Raw genomic sequence first — 23,307 nt, forward strand, 5'->3', positions numbered from 1 at the left:
TTGTTTTCAGTTTCCTAATGCGAATCTTGCCAAAATCCAAGGATACGTCGTTCATTTCGCATTAGCAAAACCAAAAGAATATACAAGGTAAGGCTCGTATAATTCGCCCTAGAACATACACATAAAAAATGTTTATCTTCGTAACAATAAAAAGATAGTTATAAGTGCCTCTGCATATGTTAAACTTTTATATATTCGTGGTTTATTTATCATTTTCTTTAAACAGATTTAATGCATTAAATATAACTCACAAGTTTTTATCATTCGGGTGCAAATTTACCTGACTATTGACGGACGGGCGTAAAATATTGAAACTGGTGGATAGGACCTAACGGTAACTGTCTATAATAACCAATAAAGCTTTACCGTATGGCAATGGCATAAACTCAGTTACTATTCACTTTCACACGTACTAAGGCACAAGCATACAATTTCTTTAACCCTAAACTCTTATACAAATTTTAGAAACTGCCCTGTTTAATACAGAATTAGTAAAAGTACAAAAGCACGTCTGCCTTGTTCTAGTACATACCAAAAGTATAGAATAAAACCGTGACGCTATTAGCGGATGCGGTGTGGCATTATAGTTTCCTGTTTCAATTAAGCACACAATCGATGACGACAAAACAAGGATAAGAGCAATGATCAATGATAGCTTTTGAGATCATTGAATATCGAATCGAGAGATATGTTAACAGTTAACTTTATTATTATGATGTCCACAGGAGCTTTTTAAGAAAATAATTTTTACGAGAAATCTGCGTATTGGAAAATTTATGCATGATAAAAGAAACTTTAAACTCTCTATAGGTATATACTATCCTTTTAGAAGGTCCCTTGTTCGTACCAACGGTTAAGGTTTTATGACTTGCAGGCAGCTTTCTACCATCACACACTCTGGATTATGGGGTAATTCCATACTTTACTGTGCTTACTCTGTAGCGCATTATAATATGAATAATTCTAAGAGATTTACTTCTTGGAACTATTTGAGCCAGCATACCTTTTCTTATTAAACAATAAACAGATTGAATTGTATGTAGAATGAGTTTTATTTCTATATTGTATACAGGACCCATGTCCCTTTATTTACACGTACTCAACAGAAAAATCAAAGCTGTAGACCGAATTTGTTTTCTTTTTAGAAAAAGAAATTGTGTATTAGGAATGGGAGAAGATGAGAGAGGGAGAGAAGTAACGCAATGTATAGAGAGAAATTACTTTATATGTATATATAATTTATACGCGTATCAATGTTGTCAGTAAAGTTCTCGTTTCGTACCCCTTCTACTCTAAATGTATCCTTCTACTCCTACAATTCATTTACTTTGCCTCCTCCATAGGTTTTTCCAGAATTTAAGCCACCGGGATTTAATATCTCGTGAGGTGTCTCATGACGCGCATCTCGTGCTCAGGCAAATTTTATTTCAAAGATTGAGAGATTGCATCTGCAATAAAGCTCATTATAACAATTATTATGTAACAATGTTTCTTACTTCAAAATGCATAAGAAATAATTAGTTTAGGAAGACAAAAAAGGTGTAACGCTAGAAATAGCAAAGTTTCAGGTAGCGGGAAAATTTTTGCAAGAGTAAGGTAGGTACCTGTCCCCCCTCTTCTTCGAAAATTCGCAGGTCCGCTATGGTTGCTTAAATAGGCTACTTAAATGCTCGAACCAATGTCATTTCATCAGTCATTCTTTCAGGTTACTACTGTGCGTGTGTCTATTAAGTTACTTTGTGAGCTTGGCTATTTTTTGATTTTCAAATACTATCATTATAGTTTAAATCGAGCGTCTTAAAAGTGTTAACATTAAGGAACTTGATATTACAAAGTGATAATTTGTTTTAATTTGTGTTTCGCGCGACATATCTTCGTCGCCTAGATAAGAAAATGTTGTTTCAATGGATCTACCTAAGGATTTGTCCTAGTAAGTCTTTTAACATATATTTTTAATATAATTTCATTAATTTCTTCTACAGCTTTGATCTATATATAAAATTATTTAAACGCACTTTATATTTTGAAGTATTAAGTGAAATATAATTAACATAAATTTTAAGTAAAATATAATTAGTTTAAATATTAAGCGAAAAGTCATCCAAGATATTTTCCTTCGAATTAACAAAATCTGAACATATCGCATTATGAATCAAACGTTGCTCGTAAATGACAAAGCCCGATCGTTTATTGACTTCATTAATTGATTGGTGCATGTATATTCGGTCGTAAGTATATTAATGAAATAGTGGTGCAACTTGGAAAATTGCATTCTAATCACTTTCTGCTTTTATTTCACATTTCCAGTAATTTTGATCAGTTTTTCCAATCGAAATGAAAAAAATTCTAAGAATGTCTGTTCTTGACACAAATCCTAATTTCTTGGCTCGAGATTTAATTGTATAAACCGAGTGGCGTTTGAATAAATTTTATCAACACAAATGCATATATAGGGTACGCAATCGGATATCTTTTTCTCATTAATATAGCTATCTGCCAAATTATTGGGAATAAAATGAATCGATAAGCATAATTTTTTACTTTTATCGATCTTATAGGGGTATAAATTCTAGCCAAATTCAAAATATTATTGATAATTATGGTGAACCGAAATTTAGTTACCCGGCAAGGCCGGTAGTCCAGGATGTATATGTTTGAACGAAAAGCATGAAGTAGCCTAAGTAAGTTTTTAAATTAATATAGCATTCAGAGTCAAATTTCACTAAATTTTAGGGGTAAATAAGTATAAGCCAAAATATAATCTTTTTCGTATGTAATTTTTCTCTAAATAGTTTTAGCTGATTTAACAACGATATGAGATAATAATTCAACGATTAGCTGCCGCTATCGAATCAGAAAATAACATTATATATATCGGTCGGAGTGACAGTTTTGGTTATCGCAATAATCTTATGAAAGTAATATTAAGAAAAACTTGAGCAGTGAGAGTTTAATATGGATTCTGAAATGAGAATGAATGCAATAAATAAAAATATATTGTATTTTAGAATGGCTTCCAACGCGATTGCTGATGTGCATAATGATGTTCACGTGTTGCTGGACAAGCTACATGTGTCGACTGCAAATGCCGATCTTGATAGTACCAATGATGACAAGAACTATACAAGATAAAACAGGCAGAGGCTGTAACCAGGTAAAATACACAGAAGTAGATATAATCAAAGCAACTACCCATGCAGCAACACCACATCCATTATATATAACTGATCCCGTACCAAAAGCGAGATTAAAGCGATTAGTAACCAAAGTAGGTCAGGAAGACCTAACTGACTCGTTAGAAGGACAACATATCACCACTCCTTACTCTACCACCCCATACTATAACGATGATGATGAAAACGACATTTTGGAATACGCGATTAGAAACATATCGGGAAACAATGATACCAAAACGTCCAGTTGGATGTTGCAAAACGGAAATACAACCTTCGAAACAAGCGACACCACGAATGACGAATATGGAGTTGCCAGACAGATTTATAGAGATGAACAAGAATGGCCGCCAAAGAAATTCTCATTTACTAGTGGACGAACATTTTTTTGGTCGAACAGGGTCAGAGGTCAACTGATCGCAGCTTATTCTTACGGAAACGTTCCAGGAAATCTCATTGGCGGTATACTGACTGTGCGGCAAGTCATTGCGAAGAAAATGCTTAATTATTTGTTTAAGTGGATGAAGGGATGATAATTAATGTGTCGATAGATGGGGACCAAGGAACGCTATCTTGTGGACATCTCTGGTGGCAGCATTCATTTCGTTGGTATCGCCAATAATAGCCCAGGCACATTGGAGTATGCTGATAGGTGCCAGGGTGATAGTTGGAATAACCGGAGGAGTTACTTTCCCGGCGTGTCACGCATTGGTTTCGAAATGGGCTCCTCCGCAGGAAAAATCGAGATTCGTCTGGTCCCTCTTAGGTGGTACATTTGGTACCATCTTTACATATCCCATGGTTGCTTCTATTGCCGCCAACACCACTTGGGAATGGGGTTGGTATATTCCATCCATTCTCATGTTATTCTGGGTACTCATCTGGGCCATCTGCGCATACGACTCACCAGCGGATAACCCTGGAATCACCAACGAGGAAAAAGAGTATATTCTCAAGTACGTTTCAGTCTTCATACACAATCCTCGCACCATCTTTTCCATCCCTCTCTATTCTTTTTTTTAGCACTATATTTATTAATGTCATCAAACTTTTCGATCAATCATTGAATTTAGATCCCAAGCTAACGCTGTACCTCAACAGAAGCTGACATTAAAACAGATACCCGTACTGCAGATTTGTACATCGATACCTTTTATAAGCCTTGTTTTCTGTCACTTTGGAAACCTCTTCTTGATATTTTTCTATCAAAACACCATGATGCTGTACATGACGAAGGTGCTAGGCTTCGAGCTGAAGAAGAGTGGTGTAATGTCTAGTCTGCCGTGGGTCGGAAGGATGCTCTTTGGATTTGGATTTAGTTGGATTGCTGATAAAATTATGGAAAAAAGAATAATGTCCATAACTACGCTAAGAAAATGTGCAACGCTATTTTGTAAGTTTTAAATCTATACAAGTACGTAGAAAATTGTATCATTACTTAATTAGGGGGAAGTAGCCTAACGCCGGACGGCTCCTAGTACCGGACACATACAGTATCTCCGTATAAATAAATAAAAACTAAAAAATGCGTACATAGTAGGGATAAAAAAGGAGAGTAATACACATGTATGTCGCGAAACGCTATTGTTTTATCAAATTAACGAAAGGGCAGACATTAATTGCGATGATACTTCTGGTCAGATTGTACGGCATAATATTCATTTCACCAAATAATTAAATAAACACAGCAAATCATATTAACATTTGCTGCTCTAAGAAGTAAATTTTATTAGTATTGTTACAGTAAAACTTAAAATTCCTTCAAGCATCGGAACTATCTGTGTTCTACTTTTTATTCTGTATATGAATGTCCCCTACGATCGGACAATGAATGTTTCTTCTAGTACTGGACAGCAAAATTAAATCAGTACGTCTTGACATTGCTGTTTCTATTTTTAAATCTTCTGGGATTTTACTACTAAGCATAAAAATATGAAGAAAAGTAAGTTATTACATGAAAAAAATGTTATTAATGAAATAGCTTGTGTAATCTGCCTAAAAACGAATGATCAATATTGGATTCGATGTTCAAATTGTAAAGGATGAGCCATTGAGTCTGCACTGTTGTATCGGAGTCTTTAGGGTTTATATTTGTGGTGAATGTAAATTTTATTAAGCCTTTTCAAATTTAGAAGACTTTTCCTCAATGTGTCCGGTACAAGGGGACATACTTTGTTATTACTCAATTTCTTACCAAAAGTTTATCGTTGTTATTTATTAATATATGTCAAATATTAATAACTTTCTTCGTATATATGTATTCGTAGGTTCTTTGACGAATAATTAAAAAAAAGAAAATCTTTTTTTTCCAATTATTTGCTGAGTTATTCTTTAAATTGCTTAAGTGTCCGGTACTAGGGGACTTCCCCCTACTTATTACTAATTACTTTTTATTTCGAATGTAGCTCATTTTATACCAGCGATAATGCTGCTAATGGCTGCCTACGCTGGTTGTCATGAGATTTTGACGAATTTCTACTTATTTTTGGCTCTTGCCTTTAATGGTGCAGCTAGTGTCGCAAATCTCTCAAACAATCAAGACTTGTCTCCAAATTTTGCTGGTGTTCTCTATGGAATCATGAACACTGTTGGGAGTGCTAGTGGAATGATTATACCACCAATGGTTGAAGAAATTACTACACCACAGATAGTAAGTTCGCATTCACTTTTAATTTGTATGATTTTTATTTAACGATAAGTGCTTCTGCTAATGCTTATCATGCTAATGTCGCTTATACTTTATCTGGTTCCCAGTTTGAATACCATCTCATAGCAGCTTATATAGTACATGGTTAATGCAACTTGAATTTCATCTATGTAATAGTTTTTTTTAAATTACACAAGGAACAATTTAAATTTACAGTCGACATGCTTGAGTATATAGTACCCTCGAAACCTTCGTACTGTCTTGCACTATGTTGCTTAGATCCATAGTACGAGCAGTATGGAGGAATTGTGTGTACAGGTCATCATTGGCTTGTCTAATAAAGTTTTATCATCATCGTTATCATTGGTACAGATTTTTATTTTCGAAGTTGCACATAAACCTGCAAACACCAAAAATTTACACTTAATACTAAGGATAGCGCACGTGTGCGTGTTTATGTATGGGTGACGTTAAAAAATATCACGATGTCAGATGGTGGAGTATTTAACTGACTGATGTAGGCATGTTTTACAAGGGTGTACTCTCGATACCTCATAAGCTTTACCTGATAACTGTAATTTTATCGCATAGCTCGGTCAGCAGCGAGGAATTACGAGTACACGTCGTCATTATAGCCCGGTCTAACAAATTACATTTTATTCTCAATATACACACAGAATTTTCTTTCCGCACCCATTGCTAAACTTAATAAAAATTACTTTACTAATCGAAGTGAAGCTAAGAGCGTCTCGCTATAGAAAGTAGCAAAGTGGTGAATGGTTTTTTTCATGTGCAATACAGTCAATCATATTTAAGGAAATCAATTCACTTGAAATAGTGAAAATTATAACATAGTCGATATGGCTTGTATCATAGTACTCTCGATACCTCATTACTGCTTTGTATTTTGTACTTTGTTGTTAAAGAGTATAATACGATTAATATGGAGGAATTATGATTACCAGGTGCTTTTCATAATAGAAATTTTTGTCAAATTAGTGATAATAACATATTTCAATATCTTGTTATGGTTAGAATGCTTTCAGTAATTAGAAGTAGTCTGTTAACTTTATCATACTTCGCGACATTTTAAACGCAACTTATTCGCCAAAAAAGTGTTAAATTGTATAAAAGAGTCCAATGAAGGTAAGGCGATCCTTTGATGCCTTCGTTACTACAAGTAGTATGAAGGAATCATACGTATACGTTTCATAAAACACTTTACCAACAAAATAGTTCTAATGCATATATTTCAAGATCAATGTACATCCGATTTGTGGTCTTAAATTTATTATCTTCGATTTCTAAGTAGATCATAGCAAACATGGTAATAATTAACCCTTAAAGTGTACTAGGGGTCTAAAATACCCCAAAGAAAATACATGCTTTAACCCTTAAAGTGCACTTGGTGTCTAAAATACCCCAAAGAACATAGCTTTAATTGTAACTTTTAGGATTTAAAATTTTGTGTTTGTACCATCAATTGTGAAAAACCGATTCATGAGAAACATTATTAATTATTTTCGTAATAGAATACTTGAAAATACAAGTTTTGTAGATATTATAAAAAGTTGGGGTCTTTTAGACCCCATGTACGTTTTATGATATTAATAGGAAGTGTGTGCTTTAAGGGTTAAGATACAGTGTGCCTTACAGATAAAAACTCAATCTCAGTAGTTTTTTAATATATTTGATTATACCATATGAACACCTAATTTGTAATGCAGCATCTACGTTTTTTCTTCCCTTTTACATTTCCAAAAAAATAGACACCTACTGTAGGCATGAAACTATTATTCTTGCATATGTGAAATCGTAAACTCTCATTTGCTATCGATACTGTTATAATCATCCCTGGCAACATTGAATTTGCAAAAATCTATCAGGAATTTAAGACCGAAAGATATTTTAACTGCAATATATAAAAAACGTTATTAAGTTTTGTTTGCAAATTTCATATTTTATTAGAAATAGTATATATAGTAAGAGCAACTATACTATACATAATTCATTGCGTTAAATTTGATTGAAAACGCTAGATAAGAAAGTTGTGTAAGGCCTCTTCTGTGGATCATACCTCCAATATAATCAATCATCACATAAATTTAAAATCAAGGAAAATACAGTGAAAATCATTTATCGACGAGCATCATAAAAATGATTCTCACGATACCTTAGTACTGTCTTCTACTATGTTGTTTAATTACATAGTACGAGCAGTACTGGGGAATTGTGTGATATATCATGCTGCATCTGCAATAATAACACGAAGCACTCATTTGCCTTGTCCTGCTTGGGTAAAGATAAAATTGTCTACTAATTATTTAGTTTGTTATTCCATAGTGAGATAAGAAATCAGGCAAAATAGAAGAAGGTATAACAGTAAAGTCTGAACACATACTGTGTATTCCAAAATATTGCTTGAACCTGCGATATAAACAGTCTGTAGGAATTGTGTGTTATACATTTCATCACTTGCCATTAGCTTAATTAACAAGTATTCTAATTTCAGATTATATTAACAATTTCTAAAAGGCAAAAATTATTCTTCCTCTTATTATTATAGTTATTTAAAGATGAATTAGAGATGAGATATTTTAATGTGATAATCTGCGGCAATACGATAATGCCTTACTAAACGTTTTACACGCATTTCGCTTAATCGCGCATATGCTTATTATTCAAATCTGTGGAACTTGAAGCAATTAATTTACCTCCAACATAAAAACATTTGGCTATCTTTATAAAGTTTGAAACTGTAGTTAAGTCGATTGATTGCTACGTAGTTTCTCATTACGTAATTCTTATAGCATTTGTGCATGGTAACTGGCACGGCGCTTTTTTTTTACTTACTTTGCAAGAGAAAATTTTGAATTGGAAGTGAATTAATCGTCTTGAATGCTAATCATATATAATTGCAGTGCAAAGAATACGTTTATTTACCTATTCTGTATCACCATATAATACGCTTTTTCATTATTAATTATAGGGCTGTATCATAGTTCATAGCTATTATTGATGTAGTTACAGTAAAAGCGCTATAGAATTTATATTAAAGCCTGAGATAATTAGTTGATATTTTAATAATGTTATATTTTGTTATTAGAATTCAGTCTATCAGTGGCAGAAAGTATTTTGGATCGGTGCAGGTGTATGTACTCTGTGTATGATGATTTTCTTGGTTGGTGGAAGTGGAAAGGTACAGGAATGGAACGAAATCAAATCCAAGTCAGATGTAGAAGCAAAACCTACAAAATCTAAACAATAACGAAAATTTTTAAACTATAAAATTATTATATATATTTTTTTAAATACAATTATGATTCAATCACATTATTCTTTTAGAATAGTTATTTACTCATAATATTTATATATTTTTATAATCAAACTTTTCGACCTGAAATTTCATTTATATTTATAAAAAAAACTTTATCATCCAATTTTTATTGTAATAATATGTAAAAAAAATACAATTTCATTTATTGAGCAGAATAAATGCGATTGGATTTTACATTCTATATAAATGTATTTAATTTTAATTTAGGTATATTAACAATATATCATTTTTGCATAAAGTTAAAATCTATTATTATTAGGAAAGAATAAGCTTAAATTAAAAATGTGTTCTTCTTGTACAACTTAAAAATTAAAGACAGGAAACGTAATGAAATTGCATGTTGTTGTATAAGAGTATCGAGACTTGAGTATTACGAAGCTTAGCAATGAACACGATTAATAATGCTTGCGTCATTTGTTACGAACCGCGCATCTTCAATAAATAGTTATCTTTTTACAAAAAATTTAGCTGTCTTCATAAAATACACTAATTTCCGAACTCTACCGTTTGTGTTTTCTTTTTAAGATCTCCTTTAACATTACAGCTGATAAATTTGTCGGTACATCAGTTTTCAAAAATCCTGATATATAATAGAATTAAATAGATTATACAATTCTTGATCAATATCAATAACTCCATCATCGTCTATTGCGATCGGATCATCATTTAATCTGCTATATTTATTTTTATCTAATATCTTTAAGCTAGATTCTGCATCGCACCAAACATATGTTTCCGGACACAACAGCATTGAAAGAACTCATAAGCATTTTATAATAGATCTTCGGACATGAGTGAATGTAAAAACCCATATAATAATATTTCAGATTATTCTGTATCTTATTCAATTTTCTTGTCAAATATACTTCACGCAATGAACTGAAAGTACCAAGGGACAAATGGGAATAGTCCGGATCAAACAAGAAGTAATAAACGCTGGAAGCACACAGAGGTAAAATATCAGTAACTTCACCGCAATTAATTTCCCATCTAACCAATTTTGCTCATAAAATGATCAGTACCCTCGTGGAAGATCAGCTACTGGTTTCCATTGCTTTAAGATTATATAAAAATAAAAATTGAATGTGAAGAAAATACATTTAAAAATATAAATAATTGTATTAAATAATTATTATCTCTAATAAACCATATGAAATACTATTGAACTTAGTGTTTGTGCATCTAATGTGATAAAAACTCAAATAAGGATTAAGATAATGATAAAGTGGAGTCTTTACAAAGAAGTTCAAGAAACATTTTTTATCACATTCTTCCGGTGGACATCCATATATTTTTATTTGATACTTTTTTTATAAAGACTAACGCTTGCATTAATTGTATTATAAAACTTGTCTGAGTTTAATCTCGCTAATTCCATATAATAAATTTTTAAGAGATATTTAGAGTAAAAGTTAATATGCGAGAATAATATTTTAAAGATATTATTCCCTATCTAGCGAAAATCTAAGAACGTTCTAATATCTCGAAAACATGGCATCTTAAGAAAATGTCTGTAACAGATTTCTTAAAAGTAATTTTAATGATATATCAGATGTTATATTTAATATAACCCTGGATGAAGCGTAAAGGCTCATATGAAAACCTTAATGAATTTTTTAATAGTGAATGCTGATTTTTCAATCACATATTCTTGTAGCTTATGTCTGCAGTTATCTAAAACATTCCATGAATGTACTATTTAAACTAGATGATCGCAAGATATGAGGGTTTGAAATTTTCTATGGATGTAAGTTGGGATGTGATTTGCAATAAAATAGTGTGTGCAGCCAATGTTCGTACTCACGCGTATTCGCTCACCTGTCTTTAATCTTAAATAAAAATATCTTGTCAGCGTCTGAATTAAAGGCTATATAAACTAATAGATTTGATTTTCTTGGAAAGCCATAGATGCAGTAAAAATTTGAAGTCTCACATTTTGAAAAATTCAAGATCATCTTTATATGACCTTTGACATTCTACCGAAGATTTATCCAAAGACAATACTTGATAAGTTTATCCCACAAAAAACAAGCTTCGCCTGTAAAAAAAGGTGTCAAGTACATAAATCGCCTACCGTAAATAATATAGTAAAATAATATATTCGAATTAAAAAAATTAGTGAAATCCAAATGTTAGGTAAGTATTTATTTTTACGGTGTCAAAAGTTACAATTTCGAAAATACAAAATAGTAACACAGAAAAGTTAGTTTCCGAGCCCGTTGTATGCAATGGTTTTAAATAAACACATTTCGAAATTACGAGAATCCGTGCTTGTATAATAAGATAGCGACTTACCTATGAATATTACGAGCCCTGCAAGTATCTTTTTGTGATACTATTTTTTTTCGAAATGTTATCGTTTGCCACCATAAAAATATATATTTCCCTAACATTTAGATTTCACTAATTTTTTTAATTAGAATATTTTATTTTACTACATTATTTGCGCTAGACAATTTATATACTTGCCGCCTTTTTTTACTGTTGAAGCTTGTTTTTTGTTGGATCTCATAATTTTTTTCCATTTCTATGTGTATAATCACAATGTACAGTAACCGCTCGATTAACTATAACGATTATACAGATTTTATTTTACAGCTCCCGTCGAATTGCATCCATGCAGGTCTTGTCATTGGTTGTGTTCGGGCAACACAGCGCTTTTTTTTAAGCGCTAACTAAAATATATGACACGATTGGTCATTTCAGGCATTTTACTGCAGTGCTTAGTCAGCGCTAAGGGTGAGATTCACAAAGTCCGGCTTCGGGCTAGCCGGGCTAAACTCATACAGCACATGTAACGGAAACTATACTACTTTAGCCCGAAAGTATACCATATTAGCCCGGCTAGCTATCAAGCCGGACTTGGTGAATCTCACCCTAAGTGATCCTGAACACAACCATTAATATTAGTTAAATAGTAACCAGCTTCAGGTTGAAGACATCCGCGGAATACTGAAGAATTGAGGGGGAGACCATTTTTTTTACATAACAGAAAAACAAAGAATGAGATCTCGGAAATATGCATGATCTGTTTCTTACGTTTATGATCTAATTTGAAAGCTTTTTTAAAAACTATTCAAATCATACTAGAATCAAATGACATCAATTTATAAACGTATTATGAAATATCATCGAAATTTAATTTTAGATTATGGTGACCAAACTTGCTGTAAATGTTACGGCAATGTCTCGACGGTAATATATTAATATATGTATATATGAACTTGTGCCATTGACACCCTATATACCGTGTCTCTTGATAAATTTTTAGGAAAAAGTCATCGGAGATTTTTCCTTCGAATTAACAAAATATGAGCATATCGCATTATGAATCAAACGTTGCTCATAAATGACAAAGTCCGATCGTTTATTAACTTCATTAATTGATTAGTGTATACTCAGTCGTGTGTATTAATGAAATAGTAGTGCAGCCTGAAAATTGCATTCCAATTACTTTTTGCTTTTACTTTATACTTTCAGTAAATTTTGATCATTTTTTCCATTCGTTTATAATGAAAAAATTCTAAGAATGTCTGTTTTTGACACAAATTCTAATTTCTTGACTCCAGATTTAATTTTATAAACCGAATGGCGCTTGAATAAATGTTATCACCACAAATTCATGTGTACGTTACGCAGTCGGATATAGTTAACAGAATTTGTTGCGAATAAAATGAATCGATAAGCATAATCTTTTTCATTTTATCGATCTTATAAAAGTAATTCTGGCAAAATTCAGATTATTATTAATAATTATGGCGAACCAAACTTTAGTATCCCGGCAAGGCCGGCAGTCCTGGATTTATACGTTTGAACGAAAAATATGGAGTCGTCTACGTAAGTTTTTAAATTGATATAGTATCCTGCATGAAACTTAACAAAATTTGACAGGCAAATAAGAAAGAAAAAATATAACCTTTATCCTATGTAATTTTTCTTCTAAACTACTGTAGCTGATTTAACGAGCGATACGCGACAATTCAACGATTAGCTACCACATATCGAATTAGAAAATAAAACATTATGTATATTTGTCAGCGTGACAGTTTTGGTTATTGCAATAACCTTATCAAAGTATAAGATTAAGAACAAATTTAACAATGAAAATTTAATATGAATTCTGAAATGAGGATAAGTGCAATAAATAAAAAAATATTATATTTTAGAATGGCTTCCAACGCGATTGCTGATGTGCATAATGATGTTTACGTGTTGCTGGACAAGCTATGTGTGTCGAATGCAGATGCCGATTTTGATAGTACCAATGATGATAAGCACTATACAAGATAAAATAGGCATGGGCTGTGGACCGATGACATACACAGTAGTACCCACATTGGAACCACCCCCCCGTACAACACTAAAAACGGTTATGACGACGTATGCTGATAGTTTAAAAAAAAAAAGATCCGCACTTGAAGTAGGTCAAGTAGATCTAATTGACTCGGTAGAAGGACATACCATTAATTGTTCCTCAACCACACCGTACTCTAACAATGATGATGGGAACGACACTCTGGAAAATGTGATAAAGAGCATCTCGGGAAACAACGTCACCGAAACGTCCAATTGGATGTTACAAAACGGAAATACAACCTTCGAAACAAACGATACCACGAATGACACACATCGAATTGTCAGGCAGATTTATATTGATGAACAAGAATGGCCGCCAAAGAAATTCACCTTTAGCAGTGGACAAAGATTCTATTGGTCGGACAGGGTCAGAGGTCAACTGATCGCAGCTTATTCTTACGGAAACGTTCCAGGAAATCTCATTGGCGTTATACTGACAATAAAGCAAGTCATTTCGCCGATAATGCTTAACAATTTTCTAAAATATATCAACGGATGATACTTAATGTGTCGATAGATGGGGACCAAGGAACGCTATCTTGTGGACATCTCTGGTGGCAGCATTCATTTCGTTGGTATCGCCAATAATAGCCCAGGCACATTGGAGTATGCTGATAGGTGCCAGGGTGATAGTTGGAATAACCGGAGGAGTTACTTTCCCGGCGTGTCACGCATTGGTTTCGAAATGGGCTCCTCCGCAGGAAAAATCGAGATTCGTCTGTTCCCTCTTAGGTGGTACATTTGGTACCATCTTTACATATCCCATGGTTGCTTCTATTGCCGCCAACACCACTTGGGAATGGGGTTGGTATATTCCATCCATTCTCATGTTATTCTGGGTACTCATCTGGGCCATCTGCGCATACGACTCACCAGCGAAACATCCTGGAATCACCAACGAGGAAAAAGAGTTTATTCTCAAGTACATCTCAGTCTTCAATCCTCGTACCATTATTCCTATCACTCTCTTTTCTACACCTTAAAACTATGTTTATTATTTATTAATGTCATAACCCTTTTCGATCAATCATTGAATTTAGATCCCAGGCTAACGTTGTACCTCAAGAGAATCTGACATTAAAACAGATACCCGTACTGCAGATCTGTACATCGATACCTTTTATAAACCTTGTCTTCTGTCACTTTGGCAATCTCTTCTTGATATTTTTATATCAAAACACCATGATGCTGTACATGACGAAGGTGCTAGGCCTCGAGCTGAAGAAGAGTGGTGTAATGTCTAGTTTGCCGTGGGTCGGAAGGATGCTCTTTGGATTTGGATTCAGTTGTATTGCTGACAAAATTATGGAAAAAAGAATAATGTCCATAACTGCTCTAAGAAAATGTGCAACGCTATTTTGTAAGTAATAAATATGTTCAAGTATATAGAAAATTGTATCATTACTTAATTACTTATTACTAATTACTTTTTATTTTGAATATAGCACATTATATACCAGCAATAATGCTGCTAATGGCTGCTTACGCTGATTGCCACGAATTTATGACGAATTTCTATTTTTTTTTGGCTCTTGCCTTTAATGGTGCAGCTATTGTCGGAAATCTGTTAAACCACCGAGACTTATCTCCAAACTATGCTGTTGTTCTCTATGGAATCATGAACAGTGTTGGGAGTGCTAGTGGAATAATCATATCAACAATGGTTGAAGAAACTGCTACACCACACACAGTAAGTGCGCTTTCATTTTTAATATCCATGATTTTAATTGTACTATAAGTGCTTTAATTAATGCTTATCGTGCTAATTTCGTTCATACGTTATCTGTTTCCTAGTTTGAATATCCTCTCATAGCAGCTTATAGTAGATTGTTAATGCAACTTCATTTTCATCTATGTAATAGTTTTTTTTAAATTATACAATGAACAATTTAAATTTACAGTCGATATGCTTGAGTATGTAGTACCCTCGAACCCTTCGTACTATCTTGCACTATGCTGCTTAGATGCATAGTACGAGTAGAAGGGAGGGATTGTGTGTACAGCTCATCGTTTGCTTGCCTAATAAAATTTTAACAAAATCGTTATCATTGATACAGATTTTTATTTTCGAAGTTGTATATACACCTGCAAACTCGACAAATTTGCATTTAGTACTAAGGATAGCGCGTGTGTGCGTTTTTATGTATGGGTGACTTTAAAAAAATTTTACGATGTCAGATGGTGGAAGGTAACTGGTTAATGCAAGCATTTTATTAAGAGTGTACTCTCGATACCTCAGTTCTACCTGATAACTATATTGCTTAGCCCATAACTCGGACAGCAGCGGGAAGTTACGAATGCACGTCTCCATTAGCCTCATCTAATAAATTAAATTTTATTCTCAGCATAAGCACAGAATTTTCATTCCGCACTCATTGCTGAACTTCATCAAAACTACTTTAATAATCAAATGCATTTAGGTGTGTTTCGCCATAGAAAGTAACAAAGTGGTTAATAATTTTTTTCATGTGCAATACAATCAATCACATCTAAGGAAATGAATTCATTCAAGATATTGGAAACTAGTTTAGTCGATAGGCCTTGTATAACATGGTACTCTCGATATCTCATTACTGATTTGTACCACATTGTTAAAAAGCATAATACAAGTAGTATGGAGGCATCATGATTACTAGGGACAACTCGTAAAAGAGATTTTTCTCCAAGCATTGATAACACAATATTTCAATATCTTGTTATGCTTAGATTACTTTCAGTACCTAGGAGTAGTCTATTAATTTTATCATGCTTCACGACACTTTAAACGCAACTTATTCGCCAAAAAAGTGTTAAATTGTATAAAATATTATAATCAAGGTGAGACGATCCCTTTGATGCCATCGTACTACAAGTAATATTGAGGTATCATACGTACATTTAATGATGCTCTTTACCAATCAAATAGCTACAATGCATACTTCTAGATGCTTGTACAGCTGATTTGTACCCTTATATTTATAATCTTCCGTTCCCAAGTAGTCCATAGCGAACATGGTAATAATTGAATTACAGTGTGGCTTATAGTTACATTCTCAATCTAAGTAGTTTTGTACTATATTTGATTATAGCATGTACGTTTAAATTGTATTGAAGCATTTACATACATATTTTCATCCCTTTTACATTTCTAATGAAATAGACAGCCACTATGTAGGCATGAAATTATTATTCTTGTATATGTGAAATTTTAGATTATTTTATGCTATAAATACTGCTATAATTATACCTGGGAACATTGAATTTGTAATAAAGTGTACATATAGTAAGAACAACTGTAGTTTACACATGATGCATATTGCTTTAAATTTGAGTAAAAAAACTAGATAAGAAAATTGAGCAAGACCTATTCTATAGATCATATCTTCCCAATATAATCAATCGTCACACAAATTTAAAATCATGCAAAATGCAGTGAAAATCATTTATCGACGTGCATCGTAAAAACGATACTTTAATACTGTCATCTACTATGTTGTTTAATTACATAGTAAGAGCAGTACTGGAGAATTGTGTGATATATCCTACTGTATCTGTACTGATAACACGAAGCGCTCATTTGCCTTGTCCTTCTTGGATAAAGTTAAAATTGTCTACTAATCATTTTTTATATTATTCTATAGTGAAATAAGAAATCAGGCAAAATAGAAGAAGGTATAACAGTAAAGTCTGAACACATACTGTGTATTCCCAAATATTGCTTGAACCTGCGATATAAACGTCTGTAGGAATTGTGTGTTATACATTTCATCATTTGCCATTAGCTTAATTAATAAGTATTCTAATTTCTGATTATATTAACAATTTCTAAAAAGTAAAAATTATTCTTCCTCTTATTATTATAGTTATTTAGAGATGAATTAGAGATGAGATATTTTAATATGATGATCTGTTGCAACACGATAATGCTTTACTAAACGTTTCACACGCATTTCGCTTAATCGAGCATATACTTATTGTTCAAATCTGTGGAACTTGAAGCAATTGATTTATCTCGAACATAAAAACATTTGACTGTCTTTATAAAGTTTGGCACTGCAGTTAAGTCGATTGATTGATATGTAGTTTCTCATCACGTAATTCTTGTTGCAATTGCGCTGCGTAACTGCAAGCTTGTCGTTATTGTTTACTGTCTTTGCAAGAAAAATTTTTGAATTGGAAATGAATTAATCGTCTTGAATGCTAATCGTATATAATTGCAGTGCAAAGAATACGTTTATTAAGCTATTTTGCATCACAATATAATAGTTATTTCCAGTATTAATTATAGGTCTGTAACATAAGTTCGTAGCTATTATTAAAGTTGTTATAGTAAATTCGCTATTTAATTTCTATTAAAGCTTGTGATAATCAGTTGATGTTTTAATATCTTTAATTTTTTTATTAGAATTCAATCCATTACTGGCAAAAATTAATTTGGGTTGGTGCAGGTGTATGTACTTTGTGCACGATGATTTTCTTGGTTGGTGGAAGTGGAAAGGTACAGGAATGGAACGAAATCAAATCCTAATCAGATGTCGAAGCAAAACCTACAAAATCTAAACGATACCGAAATTAATAAAACAATTGTGAACTTATATATATATATATATATATATTCTTAAATACCTTTACGATTATAAAACATAATTTCTTTAGAATATTTATTTACTTTTCATGTTAATATTTTTATAATCAAACTATCCGACCTGAAAGTTGATTAACATTTAGAAAATCAAAATTTAGCACCTGCTCTTTATTGTGACAATATGTATAAAACTTGCAATTTTCCTTTATTGAGCAAATAAATAATATTGTATGTTACATTCTAAATGTATTTAATTAAAATTAAGCTATATTGAAAATATAATTTGCATAAAGTAAAAATCTATTATTATTAGAAAAGAGTAAGTTTAATTTAAAAATGTGTTGTTCTCGTACATCTTATAAACTAAAGACAGGAAACGTAATGAAATTGCATCTGTTGTATAAGAGTATCGAGACTTGAATGTATTGTATCACAGAACTCGGCAATGAACGAGAATAATAATGGTTGCGTCATTTGTCACGAACAGCGTAACTTCAATTAATTGTTATTCTATAACAAAAAAATCAGTTATTTTATTAAAGTACGCTAATTTCCGAACTCTGCCGTTTGCGTTGTCTCTTTAAAATCACCTTTGCCATTTCAGCTGATAAACTTATTTGTTGTATATTTATGCGTCAATTTTATAAATACTATGTGTAAACTGAGAGCACAAATAAAACATTTGTATTAAGGGGAAGGCGTATACCGACATTACAGGGCGGCTAGACACCTGCATTCCTAGTTTTCAAAATATAACGGTATTTCAAAATAGATTTCAATTTTTACAATAGCTTTTGAGTCCTAGGAAAAGCATCTTTTAAATAAAATAAAAAAAGAAATCGAAATAACAAAACTATTATATTTTAAAAATAAAGACGCAATTGCGAAAACAGGCTTTCTTCTTCAAAAGATTTTCCTTCAAGGATTGTAAAAAGTCCAAAAACACTTCGATTCATTCTGAAATTAGGCCAAACTTTGAAAATGAGTAATTTGTATAAAATTCCATATCGAAACGATGAGACTGAACATAAAAAGTTCTTCTATCTTCTAAAAACTAGATGGCGCTAGTAAGATGCCATAGGCTGTTTATAGTTGGAACGAAGAGGGAGAGAGAGAGAGAGAGAGAGAAGCAATAAAGGGCTCTGGGTATTCAAACACTAATATAATAAAGTGAGAATGTGTAACTGTATAAGTATACGAAAAATTTCCACCAAAATTAAAAAATTTACCAATAGGTAGCGCTGGTAATATTCACAAGCACTGTTACACACTCTCACTTTATTATATTAGTATTTGAATACACAGAGCGAATACACCTTCACGTTAATAGCTAACAGAAACTGTTGCCAATCAAATGCATCGATAAGAACATATTTATTTTCTTTTATCGATCTTATAAGGGTAATTCTGACAATATTCATATTATTATTGATAATTATGGCAAACCGAAATTCAGTAGCCCAGCAAGGCCGGCAGTCCCGGATTTATACACTTGAGCGAAAAGCATTCAGATATCTAGGTGAGTTTTTAAATTATTATAGCACCCAGCATCAATAAATTTAACTAAGTTATAAGGGCAAATGAGTAAACGAAAATATAAGTTTTGTCCTGTGTAATCTTTCCCTGAATAGTTTTGGCTAATTTAACAAGCGATATGCGATAGTTCAACCATTAGTCACCGCATATCGAATTATTAACTAATCTATTATATCTGGTGGCACAACAGATTTGGCTATCGCAGTAATCTTATGAAAGTAATATTAAGACAAATTTGAGCGATGAAAGTTTAATATGTCTCCTGAAATGAGAATGAAAGCAGTAAATAAAAAAATATTGTATTTTAGAATGGCTTCCAACGCGATTCCTAATGTTCATAATGATATTCACGTGTTGCTGGACAAGCTATGTGTGTCGACTGCAGATGCCGACCTTGATAAGAACTATGAAAACACAGTCTGCACAAGACTTCGCAGGCGTAGGCTGTGTCCCACGTGTTTTCGTAACAGTACCTCGTACAACCACCATCCGTACAACAATACATTCAATATCAATACCTAGAGAGTATTCTCCAGCCAAATTAAAGCGAGTCGTACATGGAGTAGGTCAAGTAGACCTAATTGACTCGGTACAAGGACGTATCATTAATTGTTCCTCAACCACACCGTATTCTAACAATGTTGATGAGAACGGCACTCTGGAAAACGTGAAAAAGAACATCTCTGGAATCAACGATACCGAAATGTCCAATTGGATGTTGCAAAAGAGAAATAAATTCTTCGAAACAAATGACGCCACGAATGACAAATATCGAATTGCTAGGAAGTCTCATATAGATAAACAAGAATGGCCACCAAAGCAAATATCTTTTACTTTTGTAGGTACATTTCTTTGGTCGGACAGAGTCAGAGGCCAACTGCTCGCAGCTTATTCGTACGGAAAAATTCCAGGAAATCTCATTGGCGTTATACTGACAATAAAGCAAGTCATTGCGCCAATAATGCTTAATTATTTTCTAAAGTTTATCAATGGATGATAATTAATGTGTCGATAGATGGGGACCAAGAAACGCAGTTATGTGGACATCTCTGGTGGCAGCATTCGTTTCGTTGTTAACGCCACTAATAGCCCAGACGCATTGGATTATGCTGATAGGTTCCAGGGTGATAGTTGGAATAACCGGAGGAGTTACTTTCCCGGCGTGTCACGCATTGGTTTCGAAATGGGCTCCGCCGCAGGAAAAATCGAGATTCGTCTGGTCCCTGTTCGGTGGTACATTTGGTAACATCGTTACATACCCTATGCTGACCTCAATGATCAAAGAATGGTATTGGGTAAAGAGCTGGTATATTCCATCCATACTCATGTTATTTTGGGTACTTATCTGGGCCATCTGCGCATACGACTCACCAGCGGAACACCCTGGAATAACCAACGAGGAAAAAGAGTATATTCTCAAGTACGTCTCAGTCTTCAATCCTTGCACCATTTTTCGCATCCCTTTCTATTCTTCTTCTAAAAATTATATTTATTATTGTCATAGCTCCTTTTGATCAATTATTGAATTTAGATCCCAGGCTAACACTGTATCTCAACAAAAGTTGACCTTAAAACAGATACCCATTCAGCAGATCTGTACATCGATACCTTTTATTAGCCTCGTCTTTTGTCACTTCGGAAATCTCTTGTTGATATTTATATATCAAAACACTATGATAATATACATGAAGAAGGTGCTAATGATAAGCCTCCCTAGGAGCGCACTAATATGTAGTTTACCGTGGATCGGAAGAATACTTTGTGTATTCGGATCAAGTTGGATTGCTGATAAAATTATGGAAAAACGAATGATGTCCATAACTACGTTAAGAAAATGTGCAACGATATTTTGTAAGTAATAAATATGTTCAAGTATATGTAGAAAATTGTACCATTACTTAATTACTTATTACTAATTACTTTTTGTTTGGAATCTAGCTCATTTTATACCAGCGATAATGCTGCTAATGGCTGCTTACGCTGATTGCGACAAATTTATGACGAATTTCTATTTTTTTTGGGCTCTTGCCTTTAATGGTGCAGCTATTGCCGGAAATCTCTCAAACCACCGAGACTTATCTCCAAACTATGCTTTTGTTCTCTATGGAATCATGAACAGTGTTGGGAGTGCTAGTGGAATATTCATATCAACAATGGTTGAAGAAACTGCTACACCACACACAGTAAGTGCGAATTCATTTTTAATCTGTATAATTTTAATTTAACGATAAGTGCTTCTATTAATGCTTATTATGTTAATTTCGTTCATACGTTATCTGTTTCCTAATTTGAATACCCTCTCATAGCAGCTTATAGTAGATGTTTAATGCCACTTGATTTTCATCTATGTAATAGTTTTTTTTTTAAATTACACAATGAACAATTTAAATTTACAGTCGACATGCTTGAGTATGTAGTACCCTCGAACCCTTCGTACTATCTTGCACTATGCTGCTTAGATGCATAGTACGAGTAGAAGGGAGGGATTGTGTGTACAGCTCATCGTTTGCTTGCCTAATAAAATTTTAACAAAATCGTTATCATTGATACAGATTTTTATTTTCGAAGTTGTATATACACCTGCAAACTCGACAAATTTGCATTTAGTACTAAGGATAGCGCGTGTGTGCGTTTTTATGTATGGGTGACTTTAAAAAGATATTACGATTTCAGATGGTGTAAGGTAACTGGTTGATGCAAGCATTTTTTTAAGAGTGTACTCTCGATACCTCAGTTATATCTGATAACTATATTGTTTAACCCATAGGTCGGACAGCAGCGGGGAGTTACGAGTGCACGTATCCATTAGCCTGATCTAACAAATTAAATTTTATTCTCAACATACGCACAGAATTTTCATTCCACACTCATTGCTAAACTTTATCAAAATTACTTTACTAATCAAGTGCATTCAGGTGCGTTTCGCCATAAAAAGTAACAAAGTGGTGAATGGTTTTTTTCATGTGCAATACAGTCAATTATATATAAGGAAATCTATTCATTCAAAATATTGGAAACTAGCTTAGTCGATAGGCCTTGTATAACATGGTACTCTCGATACCTCATTACTGATTTGTACTACGTTGTTAAAAAAAATAATGCAAGTAGTATGGAGGCATCATGATTACTAGGGACAACTCGTAAAAGAGATTTTTCTCCAAGCATTGATAACACAATATTTCAGTATCTTGTTATGCTTAGATTACTTTCAGTACCTAGGAGTAGTCTATTAATTTTATCATGCTTCACGACACTTTAAACGCAACTTATTCGCCAAAAAAGTGTTAAATTGTATAAAATATTATAATCAAGGTGAGACGATCCCTTTGATGCCATCGTACTACAAGTAATATAGAGATATCATACGTACATTTAATGATGCTCTTTACCAATCAAATAGCTACAATGCATACTTCTAGATGCTTGTACAGCTGATTTGTACCCTTATATTTATAATCTTCGGTTCCCAAGTAGTCCATAGCGAACATGGTAATAATTGAATTACAGTGTGGCTTATAGTTACATTCTCAATCTAAGTAGTTTTGTACTATATTTGATTATAGCATGTACATTTAAATTGGATTGAAGCATTTACATACATATTTTCATCCCTTTTACATTTCTAATGAAATAGACAGCCACTATGTAGGCATGAAATTATTATTCTTGTATATGTGAAATCTTAGATTATTTT

At 33.0% G+C, this 23,307-nt stretch overlaps 3 protein-coding genes across 4 annotated transcripts; all 3 read left to right on the forward strand.

The window, feature by feature from the left end:
* The first annotated feature begins 1,705 nt into the window (after nucleotides 1-1,705).
* LOC136774029 (sialin-like) lies at nucleotides 1,706-10,129 on the forward strand. Of its 2 annotated transcripts, none has more exons than XM_066728064.1 (6): nucleotides 1,706-1,930; nucleotides 3,009-3,651; nucleotides 3,725-4,129; nucleotides 4,247-4,566; nucleotides 5,579-5,823; nucleotides 8,927-10,129. In XM_066728064.1, the coding sequence occupies exons 1-6, from the start codon at nucleotides 1,894-1,896 to the stop codon at nucleotides 9,086-9,088; spliced, it is 1,812 nt and encodes a 603-aa protein (XP_066584161.1). In that variant the 5' UTR covers nucleotides 1,706-1,893; the 3' UTR covers nucleotides 9,089-10,129. The 2 variants fall into 2 exon arrangements, with proteins under 2 accessions (XP_066584161.1, XP_066584162.1); XM_066728065.1 differs by lacking the exon at nucleotides 1,706-1,930 and adding an exon at nucleotides 2,559-2,681.
* Nucleotides 10,130-13,400: 3,271 nt separating this feature from the next.
* LOC136774615 (sialin-like) lies at nucleotides 13,401-18,184 on the forward strand. Its single transcript, XM_066729023.1, has 5 exons — nucleotides 13,401-13,957; nucleotides 14,031-14,435; nucleotides 14,554-14,873; nucleotides 14,959-15,203; nucleotides 17,898-18,184. Exons 1-5 carry the CDS (start codon nucleotides 13,401-13,403, stop codon nucleotides 18,018-18,020), a joined length of 1,650 nt encoding a protein of 549 aa, XP_066585120.1. The 3' UTR covers nucleotides 18,021-18,184.
* A 1,330-nt stretch (nucleotides 18,185-19,514) lies between these two features.
* Nucleotides 19,515-22,394, forward strand: LOC136774616 (sialin-like). Its single transcript, XM_066729024.1, has 7 exons — nucleotides 19,515-19,596; nucleotides 19,922-20,555; nucleotides 20,629-21,033; nucleotides 21,145-21,464; nucleotides 21,552-21,796; nucleotides 22,287-22,296; nucleotides 22,381-22,394. Exons 1-6 carry the CDS (start codon nucleotides 19,515-19,517, stop codon nucleotides 22,293-22,295), a joined length of 1,695 nt encoding a protein of 564 aa, XP_066585121.1. The 3' UTR covers nucleotide 22,296; nucleotides 22,381-22,394.
* The last annotated feature ends 913 nt before the right edge of the window (nucleotides 22,395-23,307 follow it).

This window comes from Prorops nasuta, unplaced genomic scaffold (genome assembly GCF_024137725.1).
Source record: "Prorops nasuta isolate Cenicafe-Biocafe unplaced genomic scaffold, Cenicafe_Pnas_1.2 PNAS00006, whole genome shotgun sequence".
NCBI lineage: Eukaryota > Metazoa > Arthropoda > Insecta > Hymenoptera > Bethylidae > Prorops > Prorops nasuta.